We start from the raw sequence: 17,136 nt of genomic DNA, 5'->3' as shown, positions 1-17,136 counted from the left end.
CATAATTTAGGGCCTCCCAGATGTCGCAGTGGTAGCGTCGTCGCCTTGTAATGATGGGGTCCCGGGTTCGATACCCGGCGGAGGCACATAGAGGTTCGGATCCCACTTTAAACTCTAGGTCCAGTCCCGATTAGCCTTACTGTGCATAAAGTGGACTTAAAACACCAAATCAATCAATCAATCAAAAAATCATAATTAAAAAAAGCACGCTGAAAATTGCTTCTATGATTTTAGCATTGTACATATAGCTATAGTCCTCCTCCGTAGTCGAGCGGGTTAAGGCGTTCACTCGTCTTGAGATCGTTCGCTGCGGGACGGCGTAGGTTCGAATCCGGCTCTGGTCGGAATTTATTCGGCCTACGTATAGGGCCGGTGGCAACCCACCATCGTGAGGAAATTGGGAAGCTCCGAGTGAGTGAGCGTAACCCGGTCGAGAAGACCTACAACAACGGCTGGGGGTTCGTCGGGCTGATCACCCGTCACCTCAACACTGGTCTGAGACCTCCACGCTATAACAGGTGACGGCGGAACAGTGTGGGAGGGAGACCAGCAGTCGGTAGGTAAGCCAAGGCCCGCCAAGGTGCTGTAGAGCTGTGGGGTTATGTTTATGGTTACATATAGCTATACCTTTTTTTATTGAAAGGCTGGCTCTTTCTAGTATACGGACCTGTAAAATATTTGAACAGTTTGATTAGAGCTAATAAACATAATATGTAAACATACATTTTTCTGTTTCTGATACTGTATGTATGAACATGGAAATGTTTGTTGATTGAAAGTTTAAAAATTTCAGTAACTTTTCTTCCAGTGAAAATAAAACATTCCGCAAGTTCTACATAATTGTAAATTAAAATATTTTTGTAGTCTTTGTAGCTAATTTTGGCAATTTTTTAATGATAGTTTGCACAATGTCAGCTGCCATGTTTGTTTACAGCTTAATAATAACACTATTTATGGTTTAACATGATTAATATTTTGTATGTTATTCTACTCAAACTTTTTGATATTTTTGCCTACAAAAATTATTTAATTTTAAATCAAGATAAATTTAAGTGTGTTTACATATTACATTTTCTTTCATATGAGCTTCACCGCATCAGTACATATATTTTGTTTACCTTCTTTTCCTTTCTTAGAGCCTAATAAACACTATTAAATGATTACGAGATTAATATTCTTTCACCAAAAGTGATTCTGATATCTACAAATTCCTCATGTACATTATTCTATAAATTATTTCTTTAAAGCGATTGAAATGAGTGATTTTTAAATCTCGATTTAAGTCAATCCACCTTGCTTTGAATGTACTTGACTAAGAATATTGAGGAACAAAGAACAACGAATAATATCTAAGAACACTGAACCCAGCAATCCTGGAAAAGCATAAATTAACCGACCCGTTATTATCTTCTCAATTTCTTATCTCTTTTCGTCGACTAAAGCAAAGTATATACATATATCCGTGAAACATGTTTTTTGACCCCCCAAATAGTTACGTATAATCTTGTTCTTAGCATTAGTATATTAGATTTGCATTCGAATTTGCACATGTGAACAATACCACACACAGCTGAATCAAGATGAGGTGAGCTGCACAACCGACTGCCCTTTTATTAGCCATATATCTTGAATGCAAAGTTTTTTTTTTCGTTGGAGGCCGGGGAACTACAAATTCGGTGCACTGGCTGCGAAAATATATTACCGTCCTGGACTCTGAAATCTCTAGCTACAGCTCTGTTGTGGAAGTAATTCCTTTCGAGAGACCATTAATAGATCTAAGCAACATATACACAATAATAAAATACTAAAATGCTGATATATTTATTATTTAAATATTATTATTTAAAGAATTTATTGTGAATGTTTGTCTGAAGAAAACCCTGTAAGAGGGTGGAAACTTTACGTTTATTGTGTCCTATTTTACAATAAAACTTCGCCTTGGTCAGCATTTTAGTGTTTTATAAAACACGAATGCAAGACTATTGCACGTATGAATTCTTATTGATCATTATCAATAGAAAGCAATAATTGAATTAAATCTAACACTTAATAAAATAATTCATGTATATATGGCCTATTTAATTATATTTAATAATTGACATATATTTCATGAATTATTCATAATATATATATATATATATATATATATATATATATATATATATATATGTGTGTGTGTGTGTGTATGTGCATAGTATGTCTGTACATGAAGATCTTTCTCTTCCACGCCTTTCTCACATTTTCGGGCCTGCCGCCCCCCACTCCCCCTAAAAACAATCCTGGGTACGGGCCTGGTGAGGGCCAAGAGTTTAATGTTTCAACCCTGCGGTTTAACTTCTGTAAGTTCATCCATTGCATGCAACCTCTAAATACGTATGTTTATATCTTTGTGCAACCGTTTAGAAAATAAATGTCAAAACCATCAATTTCCATAATGACTCACTCCAATTATTTCCCATCCTGAACGTCGGGATTTTTTATTCCCCCATCCCCTCCCCTCTCCGCTATGATCACATCTTAACCAAAAACATGCCCTGTTTGAAGCACATATGGTGATGTTATTGATTATTTTGGGGATTCTGTACTCAAGTTTTAATTTAATATAGTCTTTGAGCTTAAGATGTGTCATTGCACATTATTTCCTAGTGATTTATTATGTATATGTGTACTGTATACAGGTGTGCCCACAGAGGGGGCGGGGGTTCATGATGCGCCTGCGTTAGGACAACCATACTGACAATGAAGCGGAATGCAAAAGTATTACCAGATAAATTGTCCATCACCGTGTTCTTCATTCATACCCGTTTGCACCAACTTTGCCCAAACTCGGGAGTTGGGAAATCCACAGGTCAGGGTAACTCTCGAGTCAGGATCATTATCCATTGCTCCAATCTGAAAGGCACAGGAGACCGCGCGAGTCACGAAACACCGTCTTTAGGATAGTAGCTAGCCTCAAAGCAAGTACCTAAACGTGATTGGTTACCTGTTTCGAGAAAGCGTGGTTCTAAAATTTCAAGAAAGTGATAAAGATGAGGAAATATTTACGTGAATAAATGTTGATATATTATTGCAGCTTCCAATGTGATGTTTGTGGTAGAATTCGATATATATATATATATATATATATATATATATATATATATATATATATATATACACCATACTGGCATATTCATGGGGGCTGAAGGGGCAACTACTCTCGGATTTTGGAGGTTAAAGTTGACCCTCCTTTTACTACCAGCTTATCCAGCGTTTCTGTTGATGCAACAGGTATTCAGCCGAGCTAACTTTGAGTTACTCTTACTCGCGAGTAAATCGGCGTTGGTGCAAACGAGACTGAGCCACCGAAGCCGTTCCCCTTTCCTGCAAGGATCGAAGGTTAACAATTTGTACAGCAGTGATAATCTGACTGTGGTATCCTTGCGGCTGGAGGGTGACCTGTCTTAACTGTCTTGTATTTTGTTCAAAAAGGTTTCGTTTTTGTTTTGGTACCCATTGGAAATCCAGATAGCTACTTGGTGTTTATCCAGCACAATGAGACTAATTGGAAAGTTCCTTGATTGATTGAAATTGAAAATGTTGTGTACGCCAGCACTTAGGCTATTTATACCCATCACATTACATAGAACCTTATAATAATTTAAATCAACGCATGCTTATGAGAGCTAAACTCTCCTTACCAGGTTAAAAGCTGAAACATGTATACAGGGTGGAACCAAACTCTACCCACAAACTTTCACAGGTTGTTTAGGGATGTTGGTTGAGTGTTTTGATACGAGGGATCCATGGTTCCCGGTACCTTATTCATGGGCGGAGTTTGAGCTTTTGCTTTGGGGGGGCAGACTCTGGAAGAAGCATATGATGTACCTGAGGGTTACTGAATATCCCCTACTTTATAAGGGGTTCGGAGGTCATCCCCGGAAATTTAAAAAAACAACAACTTAAAATCACTGACTTTTATGCCTTTTAGATTTGTTCCTCGCTTAAGTAAACAAATATTAATTATTATATTGGTTGTCAGTTTTAAAAGAAGCAAAACATTACGATTATTGCATTTTGCATTTCATTATTTTTTTATACAATACTCGTATTACTTTAAAAAAGTTATGGTACAATAGTAAGCTTCAGAAATTTTAGAAAAATTAAATTGAAAAGTTCTTTTGATACCTCAGCAGTAACTGTTGACTCAACACAAAGTCATTTTACGTTTTTCTTTCTTCAAACTGTACACATCAATCAAATTGTCTAAGACCCGCTATTGCGGCGCAATTACCGCACATGCCATCATGCCAAACGTCAAGATTTGCGGTATGGCTTCTTAACAAAAATGTAGTAATTGAACTTAATCATGTGTTATTTTTTTTGGTCTTCCTTAAGTTGGGGGGCCAGTCCCAGGGGCCAGGCCCCTCCAGAACTCCACCTATGACCTTATTACAGAGAAATTGCATTTCTTTCGTTTATTGAAACTCTACTTTGTGTATGTTTACAATGGTATTTGTCCTCCCGCGTGACGCTGATAGTTCGCAGGCGCATGTGGTTTCAGCATGACGGGACGCCAGCACACTTTGCAGTCATGTTAGAGAACACCTTGATACACAGATTGGTAAAAGATGGATTGGTCGTGGTGGTCCTGTTCATGGCCAGCTCGATCACCAGATGCGACGCGATTGACTACTTCTTCGTGTGAAGAGCTTAGTGGATGAGAATCCAGTCGACGCTGCCATGGACCTCGTTGCTAGGATTATCGCAGCCGCTGAAGAAGTCAATCTCCTGGGATGCTAGAGCGTGTGCGACAGTCGCTGTACAGTTTGTCGTGATCATAGCGGTCGACATTTTGAACATCTGCTTTAAAGGAACAGTACATAGTGAGTACAGTACAGTACAGTGATTTATCAAACACGTACGAGTTTTGCTCTAGAGGTTTGTTTCTTTACTCATGTATTTTTTGTATTGTTTGTATTGCTATTCATGATATTACAGAAGGTGATGAGTTGTTGATGAATTTTTCTTTGTAATCTATCAGAACCCATTTATCACGGTCCAAAACATATAACACATCAACATCACATTACTCTGTAATAAGGTACCAGGGACCATGGGTTCCTCATATCAAAACACTCAACCAACACCCCTGAAGAACCTGTGAAAATTTGTCGGTAGAGTTCGTTTCCAACCTGTATTCATCTTGCAAATTACAGTATTTTACTTTTGGATAGTATAGACATTAATTTAGAATATATTAATGTTTCAATCCTCGATTATTAATTTCTACATATGTAATTTCAGGATGAACAAATGGACACTAATGTAACAGAAACATACATGGGTGAATGGAAAAATGACAAGAGAAGTGGTTTTGGCATAAGTGAAAGGTCAGACGGTCTGCGATATGAGGGTGAGTGGTTCAATAACAAGAAATACGGGTACGGAGTAACGACGTTGAAAGATGGCTCAAAGGAAGAGGGGAAGTACAAGAACAATGTGCTCATCACGTCTCAAAAGAAGAAACATCTTTTCCTCATCCGCTCAGCCAAGTTCAGGGAGAGAATAGATGCAGCGGTGAACGCGGCACAGCGAGCGTCGAAGATAGCACTTCAGAAAGCGGACATCGCCATTTCCAGGTGAGTTTCCATTGTTTTATCTCAACTGTGTGTGTTTTGTGCAATCCACTGAGGCCGTGTCCGAAAGGTACAAGACCGTACTTGAAGCAAGCATCTTCGTGGACTGGAAGTGAAAGTCTTCGAATTGCACTTCGACTGCAGCGCCAAATACGATCAGTAGATAAAACTGAGAACGCGTTGTTTTCCCCGCGTTTGAAACACTTGTATATCACCACAGAAATCAGATAGCTTTTTCAAATGTCCTTATACATACATTTCAACACATTAGAAGAACTTCTACCAACAACTTGCTGGCCCATAATGTATATTTAACCTGTGTTGCTGACGTTCTACCTCTGTGATTTCAAACAAATGAACAACGAAGTGTAGAAATCACGTGATCAAGCCAGCAACGATCCGTACTCCGAGCTGTGGTCTCGATTGCTCGTGTACTTGGCGCTTTCGAACTGCACTACACCGCGTTTGTTACAACCTGTCAGCTTTCCCGCGCTAGCGATCGCTCGACAGTTTCTGTACCAATGGGAAACGAGGAAAAAGTCTTATATTTAACCATGTAAATTAAAAAATTGCATTCATTCATTTCCCGTATCATTGACACCAGGTGGGTGTTTGAACTTTTTTTTTGTCAACAAAATAATAATAATAATACAAAATAAATGAAAACACCTGTAACACTTTTAAAGATACAGCATTAAAGAATAATAAATGGGGAGTAATTATACTGATTTTCATTAAATTTTGGAAACAATCTTGGCTTCGGCAAGCCAGCAAACCTTAGCTCCCCAGTTCTACCCCACTTTCCTATATATCGGTAGGGAAATGAGTCAAATCAATTATAATGACATATTTTTTTTCCAGAAAATTAAGTTCAATAGGGGGTTATGTTATGACCTTCATAAGACCCCTTTCGAGTTTGTATTTAGTATCTCTGTTCTATCTATTTAATTCCGACAGTGGTGACCGATCGTGTGTAATGTTCAATTTTTGTAATGTATAATTTTTGTTAATTAAACTTCATAGATGATTCAGGTACGGATACAGATAGATTGTTATTGTGTTGTGTCTTGCATGTTGTGTCACATTGTGATTTACAGTCACATATGTTTGTGCTTTCTTTTGTAATTCACAGGGTTTATCCAGATTTTTCTATTTAGGGCGAGGCCATTTTAGAGGTGTGAAAATAAGAATTTTGCAACAAAATGATCATAAATTGGGCTTTTGGGGGAAATTTCTCCGATGGTGGCAGGTCATGTGTTCATCACGGAGTTGCCAGCAAGCAACTCACTATGTCAGAAGCAAGAAAGTCAGTTTATTTTCTCAGGGCTTGCTACAAAATGGTTTCAAGGTCAAACAATGTCTTGTAATCACTTACACGGTGCTTTTCACGGTCCAGTCGTCCGTGGAGCTGCCCGGCGCGCTAGCCGCCGCTCGACGGACGACTCGACCGTGAAAAACGCTCTATTATCAATTTGTTTGCACAGGTTCACAGACACTCCAAAGACGGCTTTACCGAAAAGAAAAGTTCACACACACACTCAATAGATGGCATTATTGTACCTGAGTTAACAGACAATTAATCAGTAGCATACGTATTCCCCATTCTTGTAGAATTCTTATTCTGATTTGTGAAACATTGGTACACTTCGCAACATCTTATTTGACCGCCCCAAAAGAATTCTAAGTCCCGAAATCGTAAACTTAGCAACATTGCACTTCAGCTCCAGGTGAGAGTAGCCAACTTTGAGTAGGTCCTTCCACTAGACGATAAACGCTGCGGTGATAGATTTTTAATTTAACACTTTCCATGAACTTAGAAACTATAAACCGCAATTATAATACACAATCAAACAGATATATTAAATAAATAAAAGAACCTTGTATGATATTTACCATTCTGCTTGCTCGACTTGAAATTTGGGGGGTTTGAAACACTGACTAGAGTTTTTCTCCACCTGGAGGAAATTTCCATCAACTTTGTGCAGAAAAAAGCAAATTTGTGAGGAGTTTATGCGACATTTTATTTACAATACCTTGCATAATATCGAACAGTTCTCAAAAACATATATTTTAAACGACTTGTCGAGAAAATGTGCTTGAAACACAGGAAGGTGGGAGTCTTCATAAACGTTAACATGTTTTTAAGGTTATTAAATCGTGAAGTCAACGTAGAGCAGTTGGTTAGGCACTGCTATCCTTGTTTTTCATCAAGCGTGAAAGGTCGCGGGTTCAAATCCCACCCTCTCCTCATTCTTTTTTTTCATTTTTTTCTTTGCTAAACAGATACCGTTGATATTAGAATATTTAAAAAATGAATCCGATGCACACTTGAGGGACGTCCCTTCTGCGCATATTTCCCCTTAGAAGTTGGAGATTTACAGGATTTAAAGTTAACACTTTTCTTTTTAGTTATTGTTCATATGCTGTGTTAACACACACATCATGATTCATTCACAAATCACGTATATGTATTCAGGATGCAAAATGTAATGTTATTTAAGTTATGTATTTTTGTTCTTCATTGACACCTAAAATATTGATTATTTGATTTCGATATACTAAAAAAATATATACAGTTATGTTAAGTAGTGATGTAGTGCAGTACTGTAACGAAGGAGAGCGTTTAATGAGTTCAAATTGCTAAGATTTGTAATTTTATGTCCGTTCCTTCGTAATGACTATTGTCAATCCTCTGACCACCATCTTACCATGCGTCTAAAACTAATAGTAAATCGCTTATTAACATAAATAAATTGTTATTGCGACGAAGGCCGATTCGATAAGAAACTACTAATAAGTATAGTGAGTGACAAACAAAAAATTCAAAACCTCATAATGATCGTTAATTCCTCACTGCTTTGTATCTAAATTTTTTGTCTTCTTTGAACAGAAAGTACAAGTATCAGATATAACAAACTTTCCCACTAACTTTGCAATATTCGATACTACCATCACAGACTTAGCTCTACGTAACTTGATTCTGCGCATTCCTCCTATCATCGAAATAACTTTCTGTTACTATTTCCTTTCCTCTCGTGAAATAGAGAGACCAATGTTAACTTCTTAGCACGGTGGATAAACTTTACACCCAACGATATAATCCTGAAAAAAATCTTGCCTAGGTGGAGAATCGTTCCTACGACCTCCCTCGTAAGAATCAAACACGCTACCTCTTCTCCAGGTAGCTCATGTTAAAATTTGCTACCAGTTTGAAGAAACCAATGCACACGTAATGTCATATCTATAATTTCCTCATGGCAATTTTCATGAGGAAACGAATTCAGATAAAATCGAGAAACGCTGAATGGGAAAAATGATGATCATGTATATTGGCGTTTTGTCATATTTTGTAAATTGTGTAAAAATTCCGTGTTTTGAACAAGCAATCGTTTAGTTACGAAGTATTTTGTTGTTTGTTTAAAGTAGGAACAGGAGAGCGAAAGGGAGTCCTTTAAACATACTCCGTTTGACAAGAAACTTCAGCTTTTTTCCAAAGACTGTATGAAAGGAGAGAGGAACGTTTGAAATATAAAATATGTGTGAAATTAAAACAATGGAAATCTTGAAAGATAATACTAACGAACTTCAAACTATGAAAAACATATTTTCGTGGTAGAAAACTCCAAGTCATTTTCGAAATATGAACTTGATGTTTTTCTGTATTATGAAGTAGAGATATGGGACGATACGATCCCTCAGCAAGAGAATTTTAAGTAAGCTACCTTCAACTTTTTCAATGGTCATAATTACTAATTAGGGTCCGGAAGTTGATGAAAAATCAACTTTTTTATCTGACCCTTAAAAACAATGCTAAACCTGATACCATGTCCGTTTCCCTTCAGTTAGAGCCGGAAAACACTTTCTATTTTACATTTTTTTTTTGCATTTTTCGGCCTTTTTTGGCTTGTAGTTTATTTGTCAGTATTTTAACAGTTTTTGTTGCATTTTTACTTATTTTTGAGGTTTATTTTTCTCCTCCCCTGTTGTTTTGTGCATTTTAAATGCATTTACTAGTAAAACTTACATATTTAGATTTCTTGACATGGTCCTTTTAGCAAATTCACCATGAATCAAAAATACGGTCAATGGAAAAGCATAATATTATTTTTAACTGAAATGTTTGGCAATGGATTAAAATACTTTGTGTAAAGATCTACTTTGAGGTTCTTTTTCTGGACCCCATTATCGCTTTAATCTGTAGTTTTAAAGTAAAATTAGTCACAATATTAAATGCAATTACACTCTGGTGTACGAGAAGCAGAACTGTATTTTCGGATGCTGGCCGACTTCAGTATCATAGAAGGCCCACTCTGAAAGGAGATGAATTGGTTGATTTGGTGTTTTAAGTCAACTTTATGCATAGTAAGGCTAATCGGGGTTGGACCTACAGTTTAAAGTGGAATCCGAACCGAGTGCATAAAATAACGTGAACCATGTGGTGTAGGGGGGTCGTTTGCTTATGGAATGGAAGGTCATGGGTTCAATCCTACTTCTTTGCGAAATCTTTTTCGGGAAGTAAACAACGGCTTTGGACGAGAATGCTTATCAACGTTTCTTGGATATTTCCGTTAATATTTATGCGATTTATGTCCTGCATTTCCGGATGCAGAAAGTTAACATGTAAGTTCTTAATATGTGTTAACTTATAACAGCTGAATGAAAGGAAAAGTATTTCCTAAAATCCTGCCAATCACTGAAAGATTAAAAACATTAGTAGAAGCATTACTTGAGGCATGCACAGAGGCGACGATTATGGAGTGTGGAGGGGCAGATGACCCAGCACTATGCTAAACATTATCTACAAAGGGAAAGAAACTGTCCTTGCCCTCCCCCTCCCCCACCTTGCCCCATGAGTTTTGAAACCCAATCGCCGCCACTGATCATGCATCGCATAAATATTTACAGTAATATCATATAATATTATATTACGTTATTAGAACACTTCCTCCTCGGTAAATAGAAAGGAAAAAATAATAAGGAAAGGGTGGGATTTGAACCTACGATGTTTCGATCTTCACGAAAACAGAAAGAAAAGGAAGTTCTGTCATCTAACCAACTACTCCATTAGATTGGTAACAGAAAGATCAGTAAAACACGTTAATCTCAGTTGAAGCAACATTGTGCCGGAGTTTCGAACCATTTTTCGCCAAGAACCAAGGAAAAGACACACTTTGCAGAATCGTTGGTGTTGTGCAAGGTATCTTTACTAAACATTTCGCATAAAATCATCATAAATTTGCCTTCTTGCATTCAAATGTGACCGCAATTCTTTCCAGGTGGATGAGAACCTGTTCAGTGTTTCACAATGCACATACATTTTCCTATTTTCAAATTCAGAACGAAGAATCTTGAAATATTTTCAACATTCGTATTTCTACTTAACATTTCTCTTGTCTACTCATATATTTTATTACTGCTTTAGGGTATCTTTACTTTATGGAATGTGAAAGAATGAAAAAAAAATCACGAGCGTTTTCATTCAGGAAGAAGAAATGTTGCAAAGTTGGCTACTCTTAGTTGGCTCTGAAGCGCTATGCTGCCAAATTTACGAATTCCGGACTTTGAAATTTTTCAGGGCGGTGAAATAAGATGTTGCGAAGTGTACTAAATAATGGGTGAGAGTGTCAACTTCAGAGTACTGAAGTAGCTAAGTCTATATTTAGCTAAGGTAGCGTTAATTGTAATCCATAATCTCTCACAGATTATCTTCAGTTGTTGACTGAAACGAAAGGAATACCCTGTATGTGCCCAACAGCATACCTCTGGCAAGAACCCGAGTGTTGGATGTCTCTAAAGCCTGGTTTACATTAGTCGAGCAGACGGGAGAGTAGCTGGAGCGAGTAGATAAAAGCGAGCAACTCTCCTCGTGTAAACAACTGGGAAGAGTACTGGAGCCAGTACTCGCTCCAGTAGTCAGGACAGTCGAGTGGCTGTTGCTTCCTCTCCCATCGATTTTTTCACTAGCGCGTAAATTCGACATACCACTCGATCAATGTAAACGCTTTCTGAGGAGAGCATGGAGTATGGTAGAGTGTTGTGATTTTGCATATTAATTGTAATTGTATTTTATTTTTAAAAAATCAACCATGAATAGGAGGTGATCCAAGTCCGACAACATAAAGTTTGTAGAGGCGTAGGAGAAGTAAAATTGAAAATAATGAATTTACGTTCTACGTACAACCAAGAACAATTGAAAATGGAAAATCAAGAAAGTTAGTTTTCTTTCTAGACTTGTTCTTGTGCATTGTTGTATTCATTTCTCGTAAAAAAGAAAAAGAAAGTATGTGAACTTTTTTAGAGCTATTTTATTTTAAATCGCCAATGACGTCGACGTGTTCATGTTGTCAAAAGAGCACCAAACAGCTGAAGCCACTATCCCACTTCGCTAGAAAGTGTGTAAGCTACTCGCCACATAATGGACGAGTCGAGCAGAGAAGCCAGTAACTCGTCCCAGATAAAATTAGGGTTTTAGGTGATTTACAAAAATTAAAGGCTGAAGCAACTTGAAGATATATGGTTAAATTATATGGTTTCTATTATTCCGAGCAACTCAACTGTTATGTTCTATGTCTATGTGAATTTCTTTGCATATTTGCTGTCAAGAGTCAAGCACAGTTTTTTACATATTGATCCTTGTTGACAATGTTTTCTCATGAGTCTCTCCTTCCCAGGGAGATTGTTTTCCAATAATGGTACTGCCCTCCGCTCCCTCAAATATTGATTCAATTTGAAATTCCGGCATACCTGATATTAATATGTAGCAGCCTTACTTATGATTATGATAATTAACCCTGCTGGAAATTTTTACTGTTTTCAAATACGTACTACTGTGTACAATAATGGACACTTCTGGGTTGTAACGATCCCATTGAAAGTCAATGGAGCTTTTACAAGTCAGAACTGTCCATGACTGTACCATGAAATGTACTGAAACCCAGCTGTAGGTCTACTGTACAGCTACTGTACTTCAACATAGAGCTAGTATACTGAAATAAAAGCAATGTATAATAATGCAATAAGTTCTAAAATCATTTATTGACTCGAAGAATAGAGAGTTTAATTCTTAACACCACGGTTTCAGTGGTTTTGAAGTGCACTGCAAAAACAGTATATGAACTGTATTTCTACTGTTTTTTGTAGCGAATACTACTGAAGTCAGATATATCTTCATGAAGTACAGTATTATGCAATTGAAACAAAATTACATGTATGAAATATGTAAATTTCACCTAACATTCACATGCTACAGAGGTGGAGGGGTCTTCCCTGTCACATGCCACCTCATCCTGACGCCCATAATATAGTCTAACAAGAATACTTGACAGATTCTTTCATTTCCATAATTTATTTCACTTGCAATGGCATGAAACTAAACTACACTAAATTCCATACTGAAACAGCCATGAGGGTCAAACCCTGATAAGTGGCTTCTCATTGGGTGATGCATGGTCAGCACTTCGAGAACCATGACTGTTACTTCACTTGCTTTTGAAACAAGAATCTACTGCTATTGCTGTTGAGTAGTTCCCCAACTGCCCAACATCAAATATCCCAAGTAACCAAAAGTGGTTGGCCCAACGCAAAATCATACCGTTGGCCAACAGTAATTTTGGCCGTTGTTCCAACATTGGGCCAACGTGTGGTTTTTACATTGGCCCAAAGTATGGTTTTACTACATTGGCCCAACGTACTGAAAACTAAAGAATGGATAGATTTGTTCTCTTGTAAACAATAGTTCAAGTTAATTATGAAAATTCAAAAAATACACAGAACTTTCTCAGTCACATGGTATCATTGTTTTCAAGTGGTAGCACAATAATATTTGATGAGTTTACTTAGTTTTCCACCTTTCATGAAATTTAGTCTGCACATAACATTGCTGAACCACCTTCACAGTAATACCTGTAAGAATGTTCTTGTTCTACTGCAGCAAAAGAAACAAACAATAAGCATTTACCAACACATCATTCATCCATGGCGGCTGACAAAGGACTGGTGAGTGACTTCAAGTTAAAAATAACTTCAACTTTCATTAAAAATATATTATATTTCCAGTATGTGCTGTGACTGAAATATTCGAAAAGAAACACTGTTACATGTCACTTATTTTACACTCTAGAATTTTCAGCATTCTCCTAAAAGTTGTCTTAGCATTAAAAAGTTGATTATAAAACTGATTTTTACTCACGTTTCCATGGTTGGGCAACCAGCGTTGGCCCAACGTAAGACCAACGTCAATTTACCAACGAACGTAAAGGCAACCTTTCCGACGTAAAAACTGACGTTGGCCCAACGGTGGTGGCTACTTGGGATCCACCTTGGGACCACTTATGCCAAAAGTGAGAATGTTAACTATTTGGCTGTATGAAAGCCCTTTGAAATGACATCTGGGAAAAACCTACGAAACCACTAAGAAATTACATGAATCAAGAAGTTAGTGAAGCGCAGGGATGGTCAAAGGGGGTTACCAAGATGCACGTTGCATCACATTGACTTGAGAGGGAAGATGAAAATAATTGAGTTGTTTAAAAATCTATTTTATATAGTTTATTTATCATTTCTATTTATTTTCTCATAGAAATAGGGGAATTGATTGCTTTTTTTAATTCATTATTGGTTACTTAACTATGTTTCTTTCTCCAACATCAAGGTTTTTCTGCAACTGATGTCGATTCTGCCAGTCATAGAATGGCTTATTAATTAATGCAATGCAAATAGGAGAATCCACTTCACAACAGGAGCGTTGTTAGGTTCTGTTGTCAAAAATTTGTCCGATGTACCTTTAGCAGATACAGTTATTTTTCCAAAACACTCAAGAAATTCAGTACAATATTATTTACGAGATTCGGTGAATTGAAATTTATTTTACTGAAACTTTTCTTCCTGTTTACTTGTAATGGTATTGAACGTAAATACACATGGGAGTGACCATAGAAGACCGACAACTTTCATAGTGCGTAGAGAACATCAAGGTGAACAAATTTAATGCTATGAGCCTTTAAAGATTGTATTTTTATCCTATATGTATGCAACCCCATTTAATATCTTCTTGGTTGCCATTTACGTTTACTGTCGAATAAGATTCTAAAAGCGAAAATACGACATGGGAACAATATTATGTCAGCAGAGACACTGCCAGAGTGAAATCACTTATCTTGTTAAATGATTTTTGCTTGCCAGGATTGGTAACTGAAGACATATTTGTCTCTTTTTTTCCCAACAATCTTCCTCTGGGAATAATATTAAGTATATAAACGATCTCTTATTTTATTATTTGTTTTTCAAAATGTTCAACAAACTTCATTTTTTATTAACTTGCAAGTTGAAGTACAGGGTATACACAAAGTGTCTGACACATTTTAATAATTAATAAATTAGAAACTAATGAAGATACATATAAACTAGTGGCAATCATAAATAGACAAACTCAAAACGTTTTATGTCCTGTATATGTTCCTCTTGTTTCACCTTTGCCTAAAAGCAATGTCTGCCACATATCCCCAGAGAAAAGCATTCCAATGGGATTGTACCGGCCTATCCGGTGACCTTTGGAGCCAAGGAATTAAACCAACAAGTCAAATCCAGAAAGCGTTCATTCAAAACACAATAAACAATGATGACGAAAGTGATGAACATTGATGAGCTGAAAGCCAGAATAAACAATGCGATAGCCACCATGGATATCGACATGCTGGCCCGAACGTGAGGGGAAATCGATTATAGTCTTGACATTCTCCGTGCGACAAAGGAGCATATAGAAGTGTACTGATACAGAACATAAAATTTTTTGAGTTTCTATCTGTTGTTGTCACCCGTTTATTTCTAACTTCATTTGTTTCTAATTTACTAATAGTTGAAATGTGTCAGACACTGTGTACACCATGTATAACTCTTAGTTATTGGAAAGTTAAATCATTATACACTAGTCTGGAAAGTTTATAAATACCTGGAAAAGTCACGAACTTTGATTTTGCAAAATGGATGTGAACCCTAATCAATCACTACATACTCATACAGTATGTTGCTTATTGTAGGTTATTTGATTTGTTTGAATTTAAAAAATAAAGAATTCGTTAGTTTAGTAAGAGATATTTACAATCCACAAGATTCCTGTAGTCTATCCACATCATACAATTTTTTTCGCTCTCTGACAGAAATAAATTTCAGTGTCAACTGCGAATATTGTCTACAATATATTATATAGCATCAATATGTCTTAAATGAAATATGTCTCTAGTAACTTCTCTACACATCTACACACCCTTGATGTGTGTGTTTACAGCAGTAGAGCACATGCTGTGAAATTTCAGAGAAAATTTCTAGATCCACCTATTGATCCGTAAGAGAAATCCAGAATAATGGCCTGAGTCCTTTCATATAGATGATCCTTAAAAAACAGAAAAATGTAACAGAGAAGATAATATCAAATTTAGTTTTGACACCAATCGTGTCACCATATACTATAGTAGAGGAAGGAGGAGTCAAAATTTATGTACACAAGCTTGTGGCCATTATTCTGATTCATTGGGATTGGGAGAAATATGTTTTCATGGTAATTAACATTTGCTTGACTGTAACATTCTCCACTGATTTACTCAGTCTATTTATTGCACCTGTATAAAATGTTCACCGGGAATAATCACTAAACTTTTCGGGGTGTGTAAGGGGTGAACTTCCACGTAGTTCACCAAATTGTCAACCTCACTTCCACATAGTACACCCTGGACTGCATTTAGCAGACGAACGAGGCTCTGGCGACTGGCCCTGGCCAGTATAATACTGTGTGTTGTCCTGTGTCTTGTCCTTATGTATGCTGAGTACCTCTTTACAGCCTCGGCTTTTAACCAAAGTCAGAATATTTTAATATTTTAGTTACAACATGACATTACAGTAATATATTTTTCAGTTAACAGAATATTTAGTCATCCAACGTTACCGTTATGTTATTATTTACATTTTAGTTTAGGTAAAGGGCTGGACCCCGTATAAAGTGACGGGTGCAAAATAGCCTAAGTGCTGACGCACCCAAAATTTTAAATTCAAATCAAATAAAATCACTAAACTTTTTTTTTAAAAAAAAATATAATCTATGCAATGATCTTTCTTTAGCTGGTACACACTATGTTACTAAAATGTTTATTTTTACTAATAACCAAGTTTCGCACTTCTGGAACCGGCATACCGTACAATTGTAGGTCATTTTGCATATCCATGTATAACATATGATTGACAGGAAAGTGCAATGTCTGAAGTTTTACCCCATAATCATTAGATCAAAGAATTATGTTATTAAACTCTTGCTGTCAAGTAAATATGCCTTTCACAACATGCATTGAGAAACACTAATATACATATAATGTTTGTTTCAGGACGGCGACAGCGCGTGGAAAGGCTGAACATGCTGACATTGCAGCATTGCATGCAAGAGAAGACTCGGATATTGCAAGGATCACTGCCAAGCAATTTGCCCCGGACTTCCATCAACCTGGTGAGTAAGTTAATTTCCTTGTGTATAGAT

The 17,136-nt window shown here is 36.8% G+C and overlaps 1 protein-coding gene across 4 annotated transcripts in view; it reads left to right on the top strand.

The window, feature by feature from the left end:
- Positions 1–17,136, top strand: part of jp (junctophilin) — a 397,633-nt gene that overhangs the window by 326,693 nt on the left and 53,804 nt on the right. For 2 of the 4 annotated variants that reach the window (XM_083142319.1, XM_083142318.1), the window contains exons 5-6: positions 5,287–5,621; positions 16,988–17,106. In XM_083142319.1, coding sequence (XP_082998445.1) covers positions 5,287–5,621; positions 16,988–17,106 — 454 coding nt within the window. Of the gene's footprint in view, positions 1–5,286; positions 5,622–16,987; positions 17,111–17,136 lie in introns of those variants that run through there. The other 2 variants (XM_083142320.1, XM_083142321.1) reach the window with 2 other exon arrangements.

Source organism: Lepisma saccharinum, chromosome 20, assembly GCF_977018435.1.
Source record: "Lepisma saccharinum chromosome 20, izLepSacc3.1, whole genome shotgun sequence".
Classification (NCBI taxonomy): Eukaryota; Metazoa; Arthropoda; class Insecta; order Zygentoma; family Lepismatidae; genus Lepisma; species Lepisma saccharinum.
The sequence above is the reverse complement of the archived record's forward strand: the minus strand, read 5'-3'. Positions and strand labels throughout refer to the sequence as shown.